This window comes from Budorcas taxicolor, chromosome 5 (genome assembly GCF_023091745.1).
Source record: "Budorcas taxicolor isolate Tak-1 chromosome 5, Takin1.1, whole genome shotgun sequence".
Taxonomy (NCBI): Eukaryota; Metazoa; Chordata; class Mammalia; order Artiodactyla; family Bovidae; genus Budorcas; species Budorcas taxicolor.
Window position 1 is genome coordinate 14,906,997 of NC_068914.1, and position 20,124 is coordinate 14,927,120.

General features: G+C 45.4%; 2 protein-coding genes across 6 annotated transcripts in view; one reads left to right on the plus strand and one right to left on the minus strand.

The window, feature by feature from the left end:
* The window catches only part of DUSP29 (dual specificity phosphatase 29), a 44,663-nt gene that overhangs the window by 22,772 nt on the left and 1,767 nt on the right, over positions 1 to 20,124 (plus strand). For 4 of the 5 annotated variants that reach the window (XM_052639307.1, XM_052639306.1, XM_052639310.1 and 1 more), the window contains one exon: positions 9,191 to 9,794. In XM_052639307.1, coding sequence (XP_052495267.1) covers positions 9,191 to 9,435 — 245 coding nt within the window. In that variant the 3' untranslated portion in view covers positions 9,436 to 9,794. Of the gene's footprint in view, positions 1 to 9,190; positions 9,795 to 20,124 lie in introns of those variants that run through there. The other variant, XR_008199326.1, reaches the window with a different exon arrangement.
* KAT6B (lysine acetyltransferase 6B) overlaps positions 15,628 to 20,124 on the minus strand; it is a 166,086-nt gene continuing 161,589 nt past the window's right edge. Inside the window, exon 16 of the mRNA XM_052639305.1 lies at positions 15,628 to 18,220. Within this exon, the coding sequence (XP_052495265.1) occupies positions 15,708 to 18,220 (2,513 nt within the window). The 3' untranslated portion in view covers positions 15,628 to 15,707. The remainder of the gene's footprint in view (positions 18,221 to 20,124) is intronic.

Consider the following 20,124-nt stretch of genomic DNA (forward strand, 5'->3'; position numbering starts at 1 on the left):
AGCCACCTCGAGGCCCCGCCCCCAGTCCACGGCCCCACCCCTCACCCTGGTGGGAAGAGGCATCTGCACGCTTAAAGTAAGCTCCCTTCTCAAATTCTGCCCTGCCAGCGTAGCTGGAAATGTCGGACCCCCTGGAGTCTCTGAGCCTCACTGAGCGGTGCTGTAGTTGCTGGGGTTCGGACTTGGTTGCCACTAATGGGAAGTCGGGAGGGCTCAGAGGAGAGGTCTTAGGCCTGAGTCTCTCTTGCCTAAGGCACAGCAGGATCCTTTGAACGCCAGGGTTGGTTGGAAGCCCTCAAAGCTGCGGTGCTGCCAAGATGCTAACTGTGCCTGGGTCCAAACCAGACTAATAGCCAAGGGCCTCGATGCTAGAAAAACCTTAGGGAGCTAATCTGAGTGGAAATAGAGAGACTTCAAATTCTCCTGCTCTCCAGCCTAGCTCATACCCGCCTCTCCCATCCTCCCACCCCAGTCATATTCAGTCTAGTGAACTCTCCTGTGGAAAGCTGACAACCTCAGAAAGACAAATACCATATATCACTTCCATGTGGAATCTAAAATATGACAGAAATGACCCTATCTACAAAACAGACTCTTGGACATAGAGAACAAACTGATGGTTGCCAAGGGGGAGGGGAGGGAAGGGGCTTGGTGGAGGGATGGAATGGGAAGTCGGGATTAGCAGAAGGAAGCTTTTATATATAGAATGGATAAACAACCAGGCCCTACTGTAAAGCACACCGAACTATAGTCAATATCCTATGAGAAACCATAATGGAAAAGAATATTTAAAAGGACTATATATACATGTATAACCGAATCACTTTGCTGTACAGCAGAAATTAATGCAATATTGTAAATCAACTATATTTGAATTTTTAAAACTAAAGGATGAGGCTTTCAAGAAAAAAATGAAAGCTGACAAGTTATTGTTTGTAAGTGCCAAACTATGAGAATCTGAGTTTTATGCTCATAATGTCCCAGTTTTTCAAGGTTAATTAATAACCATCTTTAAAAATCACGGTGCTAGTCCTTGTGCTCCAAATGCAGTTTTAGCTGCCCTAATCCAGGTAAAGGCTGCAAGGCTATTTTCGAGAGAAGGGCACAGTGTAGGTATGCATCCGGGTGAGATAATATTCCATGATGACTGCAGGTTGCATTTCAGTGGCATTCCACAGAGGTCAGAGGGGCTTCAAGTCCTTGATCTGTGCTCTGACTTCAGCCCCATGTGTCACACACTGAATTATGGAGTCATCACATAATTCAGGATATACAGTTACTAAGTCTTTCTGGCCGCAAGTAGTTGGAATTAAGAGGCTCACTGACTGACCAACTAGCCTGCTGCAGAAACTGCAACTTACAGCTGGGCCAAGGCCATGCCTGCTGGAAAGTCTCAGACCTTGTTTTTTATTTTGGTTCAGAAAGCAATGTCAGAGTGAGGGGGGAAACAAAACAAAACAAAACACGGAGCTGCAGTGCTTGTCTTAGGGGATGCCTCATTTCAAAGTCATCCTTTTTATGAGTCTATTTATGGACCATCTTTCTGTGCTGGGCACATTCTGGGTTTCCAAGCAGGATCAAAAAGCAACTGGGCTCTGACTCATCACCATAAGGTGAAATTCACCTTACAGTATTTGAAGTTAACTGAAAACATATTTGACATTAAAAAACAAAAAGATTCAACCACCCGATCCTTCCAATTCTGTTTAATGTGCTCAACTTGCCATTACTATATCTTCAACCATCCCCTTAATGGAAGGGGCCTGGCTTCAGAGAAGACCGGGCTGCTTTCAAATTCATGCTGCACAACTTACTAACTGTGATTTCTAAGCCTTGATTTCTCCATCCAGTGATGAAAATATTTACCTTGAAACGTTATAATGAGGATCAACAGTAACCCACAAAAAGCACTTAGCCTAGAACCTGGCACACAGCAGGCTCTCAGATGTGTTTGATAAAGAAAGGTCGCGCACCGTGAAGCACATAACCACAACAGCACGTGCATATCATCATAATAAAATTTCCAATCCCCAAAGGGGTAAAAAAAAAAAAAAAAGGAAAAAAGACATTCCAACTTTGAACTTCAGTGGCATGATACACGCATAGGACAGCTAGCCCAGTTCCTGACATGCCATTTTAGAGTCTGCCCCCACTCACTGCTGAATTAGGAAAGAATGGGCTATGGGGTCATATGCTTATGCCTGGGCAGATCTCAGAGCATCACTGTGGATTGTGACAGGTAGATGGTGCAGCCAAAAGCATCATGCTAGCCAAGAAAGCATCAAGAGAGAAAAGCATATCCGCAGGTCAGAGGACATGCAGGGAGTGTGAGCCTAGACCAGCTGGCTGGGGGTGGGGAGCAGGACTGGACAGGACCCTGTTCTCAGGTGGGAGGACTGATTCCTTTCTCTGTGCCCTTTGTATCTGCATATCTAAAGACTTCCTCAAGCTGAGGGCTCAAACACCAACCCTTCAGGACCCAGGCAGATGCCATAAATGAATGACACTGGCTGTGGGGGAGGCCACGGGGTGCAGGGAGGGGGTTCTTATGGTTAAGCCAAGAGCCCCGTATTCCCTCCACAGGGCACAACTGCGACTCAGTCCCAGCCAGCGATCATCTTGTGAGAATCAGTGCTGATGTGGTAGATCTGACTTTACAGGAAAAGTTGCCAACCTGGATTTTAACATAAAACTGCTCAAATTTTAAGTGTTGTTGGCAACAAGTTGAAAATTTCTTAAAATGCTGCAAAGACCAAACAAAAGAAACCCAATGGCTGTCAGTTTGTAACCTGTGCCCTGAGTAGTCAGAGTAACAAAATAAAATGCTAGTTAGCATCATCAGAGACTCCAGTAGTGGAGACAGTATGTGCTCAGCTTGTATGGCACATGTGCAGGCTGCCTGGATGGGGCTTGTCACACCCTGGAAAACCACAGGATGCTCCTGTAGCATTCTAGAGCCAGATGCACTCGTATGTTTCTTATTATACTCTTGGTGTAAGAGCTGTTGATGGACAGTCTGGCCAAAAGGCAAAGGCGTGTCTTTTTCCTGTCTTTCCTGTTCTTCCTTTAGCTTCAGCTTAGTGCACAGTTTCCCACACCACCCCTCACAGTCAGTCTCTTTTTGGAAAGCAGAAGAGCATCCCTCGTGGTGCTGAGGAGCTGTACTTGTGGTCTGTTGTCAGCCCCACGGGGCCCACCCCATGTCTACCCAACCTTGATCTGACCATTCCAAAATAACTCACCAAGCAACATCAGTCACTCCTGAAAAATCTTGGGAGATAATCGGGTCCAGTGTCCTGCCCTGAGAGCTAGGGAAACAGAGACCCAGAGAAGTCACATGACACGGTGAGGGTCACAGAGCTCATCAGAGGCCAGTGGGCATCCCTTCTGTCACTCAGGCCTCATGGAAGAGTCCTTTGTCCCTATTTTGAGCATCTGGGGACTGCAGTATAAGGGGTCACCAAATATCATGAAAGGTGAGATATTCCAGCTGGTTGTAGGGTCTAAAACAACTGAATTATCATGCTTCATCAGAAAAAGAAGTACGGACAAAATACTGCCACTGGAGCCCCGTTTGGACTGCCTTCTCTGCTCTTGCGATGGCATCCTCAGAGCTAAGTTACTGTGGTTTTAATTTAATGAAATCTTCTGAGAAATCCCAGGGCAGATACCATGAGGTTCTAAAGATCAGATCTTAGTGTCACCACTCTCCTTTCCTTTCTTTTTTTTAAACAAACAGTCCGTAGGCCGCTTTTGAAGCCATCTTAAAATCTATTATGGATAAGGAAGGTATGAATAAATAAATGAAGTCTGCATTTGAGCAGGAAGCTGATTCTCTGGTGCTTCTGGCTTTAACCAGACCAAAATTTCCAGGGTGTTTTAAGAGTCTCCTGACCCATTGCAGCAAGAACAGGCCTGCTGCCTGGCCATTCTAAAACACGCCACATATCCTTTTCCTGAGGACTTCCACGGGTGAAGACAATTTTGGGAGGAGAAGGAACTCTGCAGGTTCCAAGGTAGTGAGTGGGAGACAAAGGGCATACCCCTCAAACCGAGGGAATGGGATGGGATGAGTTGGTGATTAACAGGCTTGGCCTATATGACTGATTTGAGTGACCAAGGCTTACCTTCTGGTCACCAGTGAAAACACGCCACTAGGTAAACAGTAGAGATGAGACGGTTGAACAGCATCAACAATGCAATGAATATGAACTTGGGCAAACTCTGGGAGATGTTAAGGGACAGGGAGGCCTGGCATGCTGCAATCCATGGGGTCACAATGAGTTGGACATGACTAGGTGACTGAACGAGAGATTCTGGATTTGACTTTTCCTCATAAAACTGTGGGAATTCACCTTTTTTGTAAAAGGTCAAAGGAGGAATGCTTAATCGAAATCATTTCTCAAACATAAATTGTGGCCTATCAGTGGACTGAGAAATCAATTTAGAGGCTGTGACTAGTATTTCTTGAAAATTTCAAAAGATTAGGAAAGAACAGAAGCCAGCAGCATGCCTGGCATGTGGCAGAAGTGCTAATTACTTTGTAAAACTCTTGTCTGATATACACATACCTGTGAGGCCCCTTTATAGCCTTTAAGGTTTCTGGCGGCAGTGGCCTGGGCTTGAATCAGGTCCTGCCACTTCCCAGCTGCGTGACTAAGACACAGCACTTCCGCGCACTTCAGCTGCCTCCTTTGTAAAACAGGGGCACTGATTTCATCTACCTTATCAGGTTGTTGTGAGGACTGACTGAAATGCACAAAGTGCTTGGAAGATAAGGGGTGGGCTGAGCCCATGTCCGTGTTAGCTGTGAATTTTATGCCAGGGAGCAACAGGATGTAACACAGAAGAGTTAGAAAATCACCGATCCAGAAAATGCCAATCCCGACGATGACCCCTTCCCTCAGGGTCCTAACCCCGGCTGGCATCTACCTCACAGAGAGCCGCCGGCTTTCTCTGGTGCGGGCCATGCTGTGAAAGGCTGGGCCCACAAGGGTGTTGCTTAGCAAGAGATCCAGAACAGAGGGAGCAGTGCCCTGAGACACTGGGCCTCTACTGAGACCCACCAAGCTCACGAGGCTGGCGGCACCAGCACTGCCGGCGTAAAAGCAAAATTCAGCTGAGCCGGCATTAGCGCTACTGTCGTAAAACCGAAGTTCAGCGGGAAGGGGCTTCTGCCGGGGCGGAGCTGCTCCAGCTCCTTGTCCCTTCTCTCCCCTTCCTCTCTCCCACTCAACAGACTTCAGGCTCCCTAAAGACTTAATGAACTACAGCTTTCGTCTGTTTCAAGTCTTTAGTCATGACAGAAAGAATTACCCTTTTTGCCAGGAGAGGAAGAAACGCTTTAGTTATCAGCAGACCTGGCAAGGAGCCAGGCAGCCTCCGGAACAGTCCGTGGGGATTAGAATGCCAGAGGTAGCCATTCCACTCCGGGAGCACAGTCATGCCCCTGAGCTGGGCCAGCCGCCCCCAAACCCCACCCAGCGCTGAAGAAGCCAGCCCTGCTCTGGCCCTCTGGCCTTTCTGACCAAGGTGCACAAGCAAAAGGCGGCCACACTTGCCACTCAGCTACCGGGATTGGAGGCCTGTCTGGTTAGCTTGTGCAGACTCTTGGAAATGAATCACAATAAAATTCTCTATGAGGCTCCTTCCGAATCAGTGTGTGTGTGTATGTGTGTAAAATTAAGTTCTCTATGAGGCTCCTTCCGAGCGTGTGTGTGTGTAGGCCACCAGTGGGGTTCCTATGGTGGGGCAGGGTATATAGGCCTCTCCAGCCTGCATAGGTGGCAAGAGAGAATCTCAGTGCCTAGAGTTCACCCCTTTTGCTTGTCTTACGCTGCTGTCGCCACTGACTGTCAACTCTATCTTAGGCTTAGTCCCATGAGGCGAGGGATGAGGATGAGAGGGACACAGAGCCGCGTCCCCTCATAAGTGTTCTTTGCCAAGCTCTTCCTATCTCCTGACAATGCTCCACAAACCCAGTGACATCTGTTAACATCTTTCTCCTTGGTCATCCTTCCAGGCCTGGGGCCTGAGACTTCGGAACAGCCTTGGGGTCACACAGCTTAAGCTTGGCCCCAGCAAACAGATCCTAGAACCGCAGGAGAGGGCCACCACTGCACTGAGATGGTGGTATGGCAGTGCAGGGGACAGCCAGAGATGCTAATCACCGGGGCACAGTAGCAAGGAGCCACCGTCGCAGGAGGGTCTCAACAACAAATTGCTTTGAACTATTTCCAGCGGTGGCACCATCTTTCTGGGTGACCTCTGGCAGTCATTTTGCCTCCCTGAGGCTATTTCCCCATCTGTAAAACAGGGATGAGAATAATGAAACCTTGAAGGTTGTATTAAGGATGAAATGAGATAAAGCATGTTGATGTGCTCTGTGAGCTCTACTCTAGAGCACTGCCAAATTGGAGGCCTGAGGGATGGAAAGCTGCTTCTCATGGTGGCTTCTCATCAGGCCCAGCTGTTGCCATTGACAGTGACCAAAGGGAGCTTTTTTCTAGTGGAAATTCTTCTAGATCTCCAGTTTTCAAATTTTACAGTTTCAGATCACTTCCACACTCCTAAAAATTACTGAAGGCCTCAAAGAGCTGTCATTTATGTAGGTTAGATCTATCAATCTTTAATAGAAATAAAAACTGAAAAATTTGAGAATATTCGTTAAAAAATAATAAAGTAAACCAACTCCATATAACAATGTTTTTATGAAAAAATTACATTTTCCAAAATAAAGTTAGGGAGAATCGTGGCATTATTTTACATTTTTGCAAGTCTTTTTGATATTAGACTTAAGAGAATCCAAGTGGGTTCTTATATGTGCTTCTGCACACAATCTGTTGTGATACAGTGTCTTGATGGAAGTATATGAAGAAAACCCAACCTCACTCAGATATGTAGTTGGAGAAAGAAGGGATATGTTAATAGCCTTTTCAGAAAACTGTGGATATTCTTCTTTGATATTACACCAAAACTTGACAAATGATAGCTTCTTAAAGGTGAGTTGTGATGTGGGATTTGAAACCATATCTATAAATGTCATATTCTGTTACATGAAAATCCATTGGTCTGTCTTGAACTTGGAATGGATTTTTTTACCCATCATGATGCTGTAATATCTCATATTGGTCCCACAGAAAGTCTCATTCACTGAGTTAGGCAGATCTTCGAAATGTTGACATTTTTCATTGTACATTGTCAAAAGACACATTTGTTAATATCACAGCTGATCTTAACAGAAAAATCCTAAGAGTATTGTGAAACTGTCAATCTCACAGTGGTAGATACAAGTTTTCCCAAAATTCTAATTTTTACTTGAAAGCTTGCTTTTTTATCACTGGAAACAGATACTGTCAATAGTTTTCTTTGATGTGACAGGCTCACTTTGTTCACTTCTGATAAAAAGTCTGCCAAACACCCAAGTTTGAATTACCATAGTTTTTCTGTCATTCATTCTTTTAAGTAAAAATGGTATTTCATGAAACACCGAAAGCTGAATTAGCAAAATTCAGCTTGCAACTCAATCTCTCATAAGCTTTTCCTTGTGATAACAACTGTACTTTGGTTTGCAGCTTAAGTGCTTTGGATGTATATCCCATTTCATTACATAGAATATTAAGAAGTGTAACCAAGGGCTGAAATTTGATAAAATTATTTTTTGCTGCTTCATCAAGGATATTCTTAGGGGAAGTTGGCTTGTTTTTCCCCCACGAGTGCCTGCTGGTGAACGCAACGATTACTAGTCTAGTTCGGTGCCTCTGCCGTGATTCACACTAAGGCACCAGCAATTCCTCCTCCTTGCCTTTGCACCATCAGTGCAAAAGTCAAAGCAGTGAACGAGGCAAATATCACTATAGGACTATTTTGAAAATAATGTTAACTCTATAGATCTCCTCAAAGTATCCTGGGAACCCCCAGGGTCTTAAATCATGCTTAAAGAGCCACTGGTCTAGATGACGATTTCATCATCCAGACTGTAAGAACAGTCATCCTGTGGTTGTACTACATGACATGGTAAAATTATTTTTGAAAAATCTTATCTTGTAAATTTTACTGACTTGATTTTGCTCACAGCTGACCTGAGGTTGCTGCCCCTTTTGACAGTTGAGGAAGCTGAGGCTCCACAGGCTGAGTGGAGCTCAAACCCAGGTAGTTAGGAGCAGAACTGACTCTGGAACCCAGGCCTGCAGAATAGGCTAGGGTTCTCTAGGCAGATTGGGTCATGTGGATGCTCACAGATACCATGACAAACAGACCATGCCCTCTATCTCTTAGGACTGTGGGTAACTTTCTCCTTACTGAGGTTAAGTGCATCAGGACTGCAAATGGTGCAGAAAGCCTGCATTTCTCCACAATCCACCTGCAGTCATGGAAGGGATGGAGTGCATCTGCTTAAAGTGGATTATGGTTCATCCATAGAGGGACTCTGTGCAGCAACAAGAAAAAATAACAAAGAGAGAACTCTTCAGAGGCTGATATACAAAGATCTCCAAGACACACTGTTAAATGGAAGAAGCAAGGTACAGAAAAGTGTGTAAAATTTGCTACCTTCTGGGCAAGGAAAGAAGAGAAAAAAGTAGGTTTTTGCTATGTATATGCACAGATACTTCTCCATAAGAAGAACTGGTAATACTTGTCACTTTGGGGAACTGAGGAGCGGGTGGGAGGGAGACTTTTCAATGGGCACCATATCATACATTTTGAAATCTGAACTCTAGTGGCTGCCCTATTCAAAATAAGCACTAAGAAAATACATGATATAAACACGAAGAAATTACAAGTGAGCACTAAAAAAAAAAAATCATAAAATTTTTACTCCTGCACGCTGATGGAGCTTTCACTTGGAGGCGCTTTGCCAGGTAGGAAGCATCAACTTCAACCCCTCCTCCCTCCTCCTTACGGAGGCAATGATAACATCCGTGGGCCTTTGATATGCGCCAAGCAGTATACCAAGTGCTTTAAGCAAACTGCCTTTACAAGGACACTAATGAAGATTACTGATGGTATTCCCACTGTACAAATGGGGAAGCTGGGGCTCCCAGACACTCAGCAAGTTGCCCAGGGTCCTACAATATGGGAGAGGGATCAGGATTTGAGCGGGTTCCACCTGAGCCCCAGACGTACGCTCCAACCTCCAGGCCACCCTGCCTCTCCAATGTGGGTCTTTCTTCTCCCCTCTCCATTTCAGATAAGATCCTGGTTCACTGCGCCATGGGCCGCAGCCGGTCGGCGACTCTGGTCCTGGCCTACCTGATGATCCACAGGAACATGACCCTGGTGGACGCCATCCGACAAGTGGCCAAGAACCGCTGTGTCCTACCCAACCGGGGCTTTCTGAAGCAGCTCCGGGAACTGGACAGGCAGCTGGTGCAGCAGAGGCGCCAGGCCCAGCACGGGGAGGACGCCGGGAAGAGCTGTGAGCAGGAGCCGTAGGGGCCCCTCGCGGGGCCAGCCGGACGTTTGGGAACGGAGAGGGAAGGCTGAAAACAGCTCTGCCCCGTGACTTGCTTTGTCGCAGAGAAGGGACATGAAACCAAAGCTTGACTCCTTCCAATCAATCTTAAACTTCCCGGGGGCTGGGGAACAGGGGGGCATTCACAGTGGGCTCCGGGACGAGCCCGGCGCCTGGCTTCCCTGCAAATGGCGCGGACCGGCTTCCCAGCACAGTTGCTTACAGGTGAGCGCGCAGGCGCCGTTCTTGTTTTCTTTTTTTTTGTAAGATGGAAGCAGAGAAAAGGACTTAAAAATCTGTTGACATTGTGCTGTGATTAAACATCTGGCTTTGTCTGAAAGTCACATTCTTAAAAATATAATTTTAAAATATAACTTTATTTTCTAACCACAGAAAAAGTGCCTGGGAGAGCTGTGTTAAACGGTCTGCTCCTGGGGTGGGGAGGTGCGGGCAACAGGGATTTCCTAACGGCGGCTGCTGCGTCTTCTTTTCGATAGACTCCACAGGCTCAGGTCACCATCCAGAGATGCTGCTCTCTGCAAGCTGTAGACAGCAGTTTATCTGGGAGGCGTGGGGAGTGGGGGTCCTGGGACCCTGCACAGAGGCCCCCTCTTTGGCTTCCCCCGCCTTGCTCAGGGAGCCAGGGCGGTTCAGAAAGTTAGTCATTCAGTGGTGTCGGACTCTTTGTGTTCCCACGGACTGTAGCCCGCCAGGCTCCTCTGTCCATGGAATTCTCCAGGCAAGAATGCTGGAGTGGGTTGCCATTCCCTTGTCCAGGGGATCTTCCCGACCCAGGGATTGAACCTGGGTCTCCTGCATTGCAGGCAGATTCTTTTACCAACTGAGCCACCAGGAAAACCAATAATTTTGAAAAGAGACTTTGGGGGACTGGAAATCTTTCATTTTGATTCTAGTCCAAGCAACACGAGCTTGTTTTCAGTCCCAGTATAAAGCCTTTGCCCTGGAATGCGCAAACCAGGCAGCCTTGTGAGCCTGCTCCCCACCCCCTAGCCCAACTAATCCACTCACCGTGATTCTCATTCTTGAGGAGAAAGCAGCAGCAGGAACAAAGCTGGGGGAGATGTCTTCTAGAACTAGAAACTGGAAACCAGACAGAACCCGAAGATGCTGATGCCAGTAGTCAAAGAACAGAAAACCTGAAATGATAATGGCCTATGGGGAAAACAGGAAAATGAACCCACTAGGAGCGCAGCAGCTTTATAAAGCCACCCGAGGGTCACCCTGTGACTTTAGGGGAGCGGCCCTGCTTTTGTGAGCCCTCGTAGGGCTCCCTGGGATTGCTCATGGTCTGCTCTGGGGTCACCTTGGCCCATAATGGATCCTCTTAATGACTCAGATTTGGGTGAGGGGAGCCCTGTACACAGGCTCTTGGAAAAGAGATGTGGACCAAAGGGGATTCTAGTGGCCCCTACTTAACCTTTCCCATTACAAGATCACAATAGCTCTTCTACATTCAGTTCTTATCTCCTAGGTCTGACCATTTCTGGTCCAGAAAGAAATATTTCCGTTTTAATGAGATGTTACTTTTATACATCATCATGAAGTATTTATGAATCCATATGTGGGAAGGATAGGTCCATTGGTTGCTGGTGTCCCTCAGAGGGTTCTTGTGTTTTCTCTCCACCTTCCCACATGTTCCCACCTTTGTGGGGCTATGAGTCCTGTCAAGCAAAGCAGAAGTAGATCACTTTGAAGTTAAAGCCTGGCCTCTTTATGATAGGAGCCAGGGGTAGAAGAAAGGAGAACAGTTTTTCAAAAGCACTTAAATTTTTCAGAAATGATATATTCATTTGGTCAACAAGTATTTGAGAACCTACGGCATGCTAAAAGTTGGGTTAGGAGGCCAGTGCAGAAATGTCTGTTGTAACGACATGCGATGAGGGAAGCAGGTACTGAGGGAGAGAAGCAGTGGGGATGAGGCAGGGGAAAACCCACTTTAGACCTGGGAGGATGGGGTGAGATGAGACTTCAAGGAGAGCAACTTCCAAGTGGGGAGGGAACATTCTAGGCTGAGGAACAGCACAGGTCAAGTGGCGCCGAGGTGGCAAAGAAGTGTGTTTCTACCCGGTGGGAGTGTTTCAGTAACTGCCCATCAATGAAGCTGGAGCTTGTGGGTGAGACAGGAGATGGATACAGAACAGTAGAGACCCTGGATTTTATTCCAAGTGTGAAGAATAACCACAATCAGTTTTTAAGCAGGGGAATGGTTTGATCTATGTTTTAAGAAGATCACTCTGGAAAAAAAAAAATCACCCTGGCTGAAATATAGAGAATCGATTGTAGGGAGGTGAGGCAACCAGTAAGAGGGTGTTGAACTGTTGACAGGAAAGAGGAAGATGGTCTGGACTAAGGCAGCACCGGGCGCCTAGCATTCGAGATTAGTTTAGAATTATCCTAGAGAACAAAGCCTGCTTTGAGGGACAGGACTGGAAGGCAGTGATTCGGTTTCTTGGTGGTGCCTTAATACTGAGATGGGGTTGACCAGGGCCGAAATGGAAGGAGGGGCTAGAGATCACCAGTTACATCATGTCTAAGACCTACAAAAGAAACCCATGATTTCACCTTCAATCTACAGAGAGAGCTCAGAGGAAGATCCACTGTTAGCAATATAATCCTGGGTGCTATCTGCATAGAGGTGGTGTTTGAAGTCATTGTACTGGGTGAGATAACGAGAGAAAACAGAGGAAGCCCTAGTGCCTGAGTGCTTGGGTGTTGGAGGGAGAATAGGGAAGATGGAGAAGGAAAACCAGGAGTGCGCTGCAAAGAAACTGAAGCTCCTGCTTCATAATGCAACTACTTGTACTGTAAACCAGTATTGCTTGTAACAACAAAGTAACCTGTATTTGTATAGCACCTAACAGTTTTAAAAGTATTACCATTATTTAAAGGCTTGGTTAGCTAAGCCTTTAAATCAGAGAGCTGATAAGTTATGGCCTTCTCTCAGAGTAAAGTGTTTTAGAAAAAAAGACTAGGATTTGGAGAGAATCAAATTTGTTTCTGCTCACAGATTTCAGTTCAGTGTGTTTGGACAATTAAGTTAGCTTGTTTGCCCCATTTCCTGCAAGGGTGGATATTCGTGACTGACTTTTTCTTGGAATATTGTGTCATTTTTTTCTAAAATGAAATGTTGGCAAGGAAACCCAATGCCTTCACACCTGGGTAGGCACCACCTGCGCCAGTAAAAAAGGCCAGGCTGGCAATTGACAATCACTTGTTAAAAAATTCTTCTAAATGAAAGAACACATTACTGGGTTTAGAAGGTACGGCCTGTTGATGTGTCTCAACCTAATAATGACTCTGTTTCTCCTGATGAATCCAAGTTCCCGTTTTCTGGGCTCCCTGGTGTCACATTTAAGGCTGAGCTGATTTCTCTAAGTGAGAGTAGGCAAGTGCAGAGCAGGCTCAGATCAGCAGCTTCTCTCCCACCACCCCTTTCCATCTGTGATGAATGCTAGGACTTGGGGCCCGCAGAGGGGCTCCCACCCCTGGCTATGCTGCGGTCCCTGGGGAGCCTGTAGGACACCAGGAGTCCCCAGTACCGTTCTTAAATTCTCGTGCGGCAGGTCTGAGGCAGTGACTGGGACTTGTCCTCAAGCTCCCTGGAGGACTGTGAGGCAGGCGGAGTGTGGTAAGCCCAGGCGCCACACAAACCATAGGGTGCGGTTACAAGCCATTGCAATACGTGCAACAGAGGACAATCTCAGTCCCCAAAGAACCGTATTTAGCACAAGAGAAGAGACTAAATATGAGCCAGTTTCCAGGTGGGGCCTGTGGAAGGTTCTGCAGAGTTCCCCATCAGCTGGTTAGCAAATCCCCGCAAGTCCCCTATCCCTCCTAGGGGCAGACTCTTGTCTGAGGTGTGGATCCACCGGGTTGCTAAGATCCTCGGCAGCTCTAGAACCGATGCCAGCAGCTGATTCCAACAACAGCACACCATCAATTCCTGCTCTGAAGGAGGAGGAGAAGTTTCCTTTCCTACCAGAAAAGCACCTTAAACGTTCTCTTCTCCCCTTGGTGACAACAGCCTTTGCAGAAGTGTCTTCTTGGAAGCCCTTCCTCCAGCTACTACAGATGTTCCCTCACTTGCTATACAGTTTTGGGGGAGGAGGAACCAAAAGATAAAATCTTGACACCAAGCCCAGACTGCTTCATAACTGTGGGAGAAAAATAATAAGGGTGAGTGAGTGCACGAGGCAAAGCCCTCTATCAGGACCCGTGACCCCGGGCTGTGTACACTGTCCTTTCCACGCGGGTGCCGAGTCAAGCGTTCGTTTCTAGACTTGTCACTTAATCATCAAATGTTTTAACAGTCAGACAGGGCTTTCTCTGAATGCCATAATGTTTGTGAACAATGACTTTTTCCCCCCTAAACTTTAGACTCTAAAAATAACATCCAATCACTCATTCATGACAGAGCAAAACGTGCATGCTTATTCAAGAAAATGTTATTTCAAACATTCAAGTCCAAATTGGGTGCTTTTTTTTCCCCCTGGTATTACTGTTTATAAAAATGAAGTTTGCTACCAATGGACTAGGCCCTGAGGGGATTTTACAGACTGTACAAACGAGGCAGCTGGATACTTGGGCAGGATCCCTTTGCAAATGAAGATCAAAGTCAAAAAGAAAAAAACAAATTCACTTTATTTTAAAGACAATGATTGGCATACAGAAGGTATGCACTAGCATAAAATAAACTTTCATGAAAAGCATTAAAATCCATTATAAATTAATTTATTAAATAGGTATTTGGTATATGTGATGGTTTTATTAGATATTACTCTTATTTATTGCCAACCCCTCCCACAAAGTCAAAACAAATCAGAAAATCTCTTAACTCCGATTTACACTAAATAATTTATTTTCCCAAAATGTGAATGTGATCTGAGGTGTGACATGATATACAGTTCAGTTGGTCATTCTCTATCAATCAATCATAATATGACAGGACACAAGAGGCTAAAAATGGCTCATCATAATTTATTTTATGTTAAAATGTACAGCTTTTTTTGTTTGTTTTTGTTTTTTTTTTTTTTTTTTGAAGTGACTGACTAAAAAGAGAACAGATAAATACAAGAGTGTCGCTGGCTCCTATTTTATACAAGGATTACGCCTCTCCTGCTTGGCCCTTACAGTCACCCTGTACAGGTACAAAGGCTACAAAAAAGGAAGCAATATAAACAGACACAAATAACTTTTTTTTGCTTTTTTTACATGCGATTTGTAAGCTTAGTTTGAGCTATTCACAAGCTACTTCTCTATTTTTCCTTAAAAAATAACTCCAATATTTTATAAAGATAGAAAAATCTACAGATGGAATGAAAATGTAAAGTTAGAGGCATTTCCATAAAATAGCAACTTTACACCAAATTCACTATTTTTTTAAATCCTGCCAAGTATTTGGACATATATGAAATGTTTCAAAACCTGACAGATAAACACTGAGATATGCTTCATTCAATAAACAGAAGTCTGCATTTATAAAACAGAAAGCTGCCTTTTTTTCCCCAAAGAAATCTGTCACCAAAATGGAAAAGGGTCTCAACTTTACACCAAACATTTAGCAATAAAACCCTTTGACTAACCAAATGGGAATAGCTTTTATAGCTCTTTACAGTTTTATAATTAACAAAAATATAGTTTTTTTTTAAACCCTCAAGTTAGGGCACCCTAATCAAGGCAAAAAACTTAAGAAATGGCTTACTGTTAGCACAACACTTGTACAGTACTACAAAATGCACTGTCACTAACAAAGACATTAGCGGCATGCTGAAGTGTCACCTCAAACAAAATATACAATAACTGAAAATGGCAAAGGCATTTACATGGAGTGGACAGGGAAGAAAAAAAAAGAGCTCTAGGTTCAGTATTAAAACAGATAACTTGGGGTGGGGCGGGGCTTGATATCCACATTATTTAATGGAAGCAGTCACAGCAAGTGGCTGCCTCCATATGTAGTCCAAAGAGAGGCCTTCCTTTGCAGAGAATTTCATATAAAAGTAACAGAAACAAAGGTACCAAAAAGGAAAAAGGAAAAAAAAAAAGATAAAAAGAAAAACAACTTTATAAGGCTTTCTGCTGCATACAGCTTTTTTTTTTTTTTTAATAATAAATGGTGCCAACAAATGTTTTTGCATTCACACCAATTGCTGGTTTTGAAATCGTACTCTTAGAAGGTATTTGTGCAGATCAATCCGAGAGAGATGCCCAGGGGTTCTGTGACTGCCCATGTTGCCTACCGTCTCATGTAGGACCCATTGAGAGACTGTTTGGACATGCCTGTGTTCATGTAGCCATGGTGTCCGGGGGCCGTGTACATCATGTTACTGTGGGGCGGGGTCTGCATTGGCTGCTGGGCATATGGCTGGGTCCCCATCATGCCCATCTGCATCTGCATAGGGTACTGGGGCGTCTGATTCATGTAGCCATGGTTGCTGTGGTAGCCACTATTCATCATCGGCTGGGACATGCTGTACCCGTTCATGGCATTGAGAGTGTTCATGTTCATGTTCACAGAGTTGACATTGTAGGCTGGGGATGGCATCAGGTTCACGCTCATATTCATGCCCCTCTGCATCGTTAAAGTCCGTGCAGGACCCTGCATGGCTACAGTCTGGGAGCGCCCATAGATTTGCGACTGATGGGTGGCAGCGGCTGGTGACAGAGATGCCGATTTGGTTCTCATGGAGACGTGGCCCTTGCTGGCAATCTGGGTTTGCAGTCTTTGGCTGTGGGAGATGCCAATATTTGACGCAGCCATGTTCCGTTGCAACAGAGGTGGTGGCAGATTCATTGGAGGAGGAGTCAGGTTGGGGGGTGGGGTCATGGTAGCTTGTGCTTGGGGTCCCCCAGGGACGGAGTGTGGAGACTGAGAAAGCTGAACAAGCCCTGTGTTACTTAATGGTGTGGACAAAGAGGCACTGTTTGCATAGGAAGTTACAGCAGCGGAATGGCTGTAAGGCAATGAATGATCAATAAGTGTATTAGTTAACTGCTGTAGTTTGGCAAGGCTGAAGGTGGCTGACGGCTGTGGGTAATGCCCAGCCCCAAAATCACTCTGACCCATCCGTTCATATAAGCCAAGGTTGGCATTGCCAGTCTCGGGGATCTCGGCCAGCTGCATGGGCGGTGTGAAGTTCGCAGCCATGCTGCACTGCGCCAGCTGCTGGCTGCTGCTTGGCGGCCTCTCCACCACACAGCCTTGAGGAGACTTGACGCTGCAGGTCGGGGGGGAGCTGATGCTGGTCTGCTGCAGCATGCTGCAGCTCCCGCTGATGTTGGACATCTGCTGGGTCACAGCACAGCTGCTCTGGGTCAGACTGCTGGAGGTGAGGTTGCTGTAGGAGCAGCTGTTCTGTGAAGAGCCATTTCCACAAATGCTGCCGCCCATAGTAGAATCATAGCTGCTGGGGTTTTCGTAGTTCTCGGTTGTGCTCTCGATACTGCCCAGGTCACTGAACCCGCTGTCCACAACTTGCTGCGAATGATCCGAAACGGAAGGGACGTCCATCATCGGACTGGTTTCCATGTTCTGCAGAGACGGCACTGAGATGGCACTTTGATCCGGGCTGATTTGGGCATAGCTGTTTTCCAGGGCAGGGACGCTTGGGCTGTTGACAGAACGTACTGACTGGCCAGGGTGGGAATGGACGGATGAAACTGGGCTGCTGTGGTCTGACTGCTGGCAGTCATCTAGAGCGGCGGAGATCTGCGGGCTTTGGTCTGCATGGGTGTAGTTCTGTAGGCTTCTACAGGCCTCTTGAGTCTCGGCACAATCCTGAAAGGTGTCGTCCTGTTCACTGTTCTCCTGGGTCAAGGACTGAACCGCTTGGACGGTCTCAGAGTCTATTTCCAAGGTGGCTGTGTTTCCCTCTTTGAACTCAGAATCTGCTTCGTCACTGTTCTTTTGGTCCTGCTTCTGTGCCTGCTCTCCTGGGGGCTCCTCATCAGATTCAGGGGCAGTTTCAGTGGCTCCAGCAAGCTCCTTAGGTTCACTATTACATGAAGCTGGGAGGTCAACACCACAGTCCATTAGGACCTCTGGGTTTGAATGACTAGGCGGGACACTAAGGTCTAAAAAAGCCCCCTGGTTTTCCAGTACTTCTTTGAAGGCTTCTCTTGGGTGATCTTCCTTCACTTCAGCAGACTCCATGTGACTGTCATCCTCATCATCGGCATCATGCCCCTCGTTGTGAGATGGCTCTTCCTCCTCTTCCTCCTCCTCTTCGTGATCATCCAAATGCACAGGGTCTTCTTTGTCCATGCAGACTTCTGGCTCCTCTTTATCCTGACTCTTGGCACCACTGGGGTCTTTTTCTACACTTCTTTCCTCTTCCTCTTCTTCCTCCTCCTCCTCTTCCTCCTCAGGTTTGATTAACTCGTCTTCAGGTTTTCCACCCGGTGATTTATTTGGACTTATAGGTGCACACGTCTCCTCCCTTCCGTTTTCGTCCTGAGGCAGCACGGGTTCCACGGCTTCCTTGACCCCCTCCTCAATCCTGGTGGAAGTGGGGCTGCTTTTGTCTGCTGGAGTCTCCTTCTGTTCTTCCGCTGTTACCTGGTCATCAGGCTCCAAGGGTGTTTCTGGCGGGGTGTACAAGTTCAGTTTAAACCCAGTCTTCCTCTCTTTGTTTGGCCTCCACTTAGACAGAGCACGCTTTGTTCCTTTTGGCCACTGTTTGCACTTCAGAGGTTCGGGATTGTCTCTACTGGCTTCTTTCAAGTTATTTGCACCATCATCCACATTGTCTTAGCGAGGAGACAGACAGAAAGGGGGAGGAAGGAAAATAAAATCTTAGAAAGCATCACCATAAACAATTTGAATTCATTCTTCTAAATAATTTATCAAATACTGCTTTTCAATTTAGCACTTTAAGCTTTGATGCTAAAGATATACTAAAACCTAATACAGAATAATATTGCGGTTAAAAAAAAAAACTGAGGAAATAACCTATTTGGTCTGGAAAATAATACATGCTGCACATACCATATACCCACCCCCCCACACATAACCCATTCTTTACAGAAGTTGTGCTTTTTTATAGGAAGCACATGAATAATAATGTGCTTATATTATTATATAATATAAGCAACTATAATAAGTTCATTTCAGTTTAACAAACAAAATATTCTTTAACACAAAATCCTGGAATTCCACAATGTGATAAGAATCATTTTGAATATCTGCAAATTAGGAAATGCAGGGGAAAGGAGTTAAAGTTAGCTCATATCCCAATCACCACTAAACTGGAGAAATGAATAGAAGCCTAGCTTGCATATTTATCCTGAGAAAGTGAACTTCTGCTTGTGGACATTTACTGGCTTGAAATGATCTCAGATGACATTATTTTCTTTGATTTGAATATTCTCTCTGGCATAAAAATAAACTATGTACCTCTGAAACAAATGAATAACTAACTAAATAACCAAAACATAAATACATTTCTAATCTACTCCAGGATCATTTCTGCCTGACACACACTATAATGTAATTACCTTGAAATTATTGAACATTTAAAATACAGGTATTCTTTTTATCACTAATTCTATCCACACTGCATTTTGGATCCATGTGCAAATGTGTGGTTTGAATATTAAACAAGAAACAAACCATAACTGTTTTAGCTCAGCTCCACCCTGGGATTTCTTTGGAAGGAATGATGCTAAAGCTGAAGCTCCAGTACTTTGGCCACCTCATGCGAAGAGTTGACTCATTGGAAAAGACTCTGATGCTGGGAGGGATTGGGGGCAGGAGAAGAAGGGGACGACCGAGGATGAGATGGGTGGATGGCATCACGGACTCGGCGGACGTGAGTCTGAGTGAACTCCGGGAGATGGTGATGGACAGGGAGGCCTGGCGTGCTGCGATTCATGGGGTTACAAAGAGTCGGACACGACTGAGTGACTGAACTGAACTGAATCTTATTTTTACTGTTAGTTGTATGTATGTATGAATCTAAACATATTTCTATAAAATAAATATATATATTTTTATATAAACATAAGCAAGCAAACAAGTAAATATATGAATAACTACAAATATAAAACACCCAAGTCTTAATATCTTTATACAATTAATGACCATGTCGATCTCCTGCATGCATGCTCAGCTGCTTCAGTCGTGTCTGACTCTGTGACCCCTTGGACTGTAGCCCACCAGGCTCCTCTGTCCATGGGACTCTCCAGACAAGAATACTGGAGTGGGCTGCCATGCCCTCCTCCAGGGGATCTTCCCAACCCAGGGATCAAACCCATGTCTCTTATGTCCCCTGCGTTGGCAGGCAGGTTCTTTATCACTAGCACTACATGGGAAGCCCCACTGATCTCCTAGAGGGTTCAATTTAAAGAAAAAGCTTCATAAAGAGAAATGGTCTTATTAGAAACACTGTTTTGGAGAACAAAACAAGATCTAATTAATAGTCAGTGAGGAACAGAGATCCCTTTTGCCAGAATGGAGTGGTTTCTAACCCAATCAGTGCAGAGCAGGGTAAACACTGAGCTCACTTATGTAATAAAAGGGTTACACATAAACTTACCTGTATGTATTACATTCAAATGGGCTAACTGAAAAGATATGTACTATAGACTGATTCCTTCAGAAGTGCAAAGTACAATACCCAGTTAACAGATCTCTTGTGATGTTCAAATGGTTT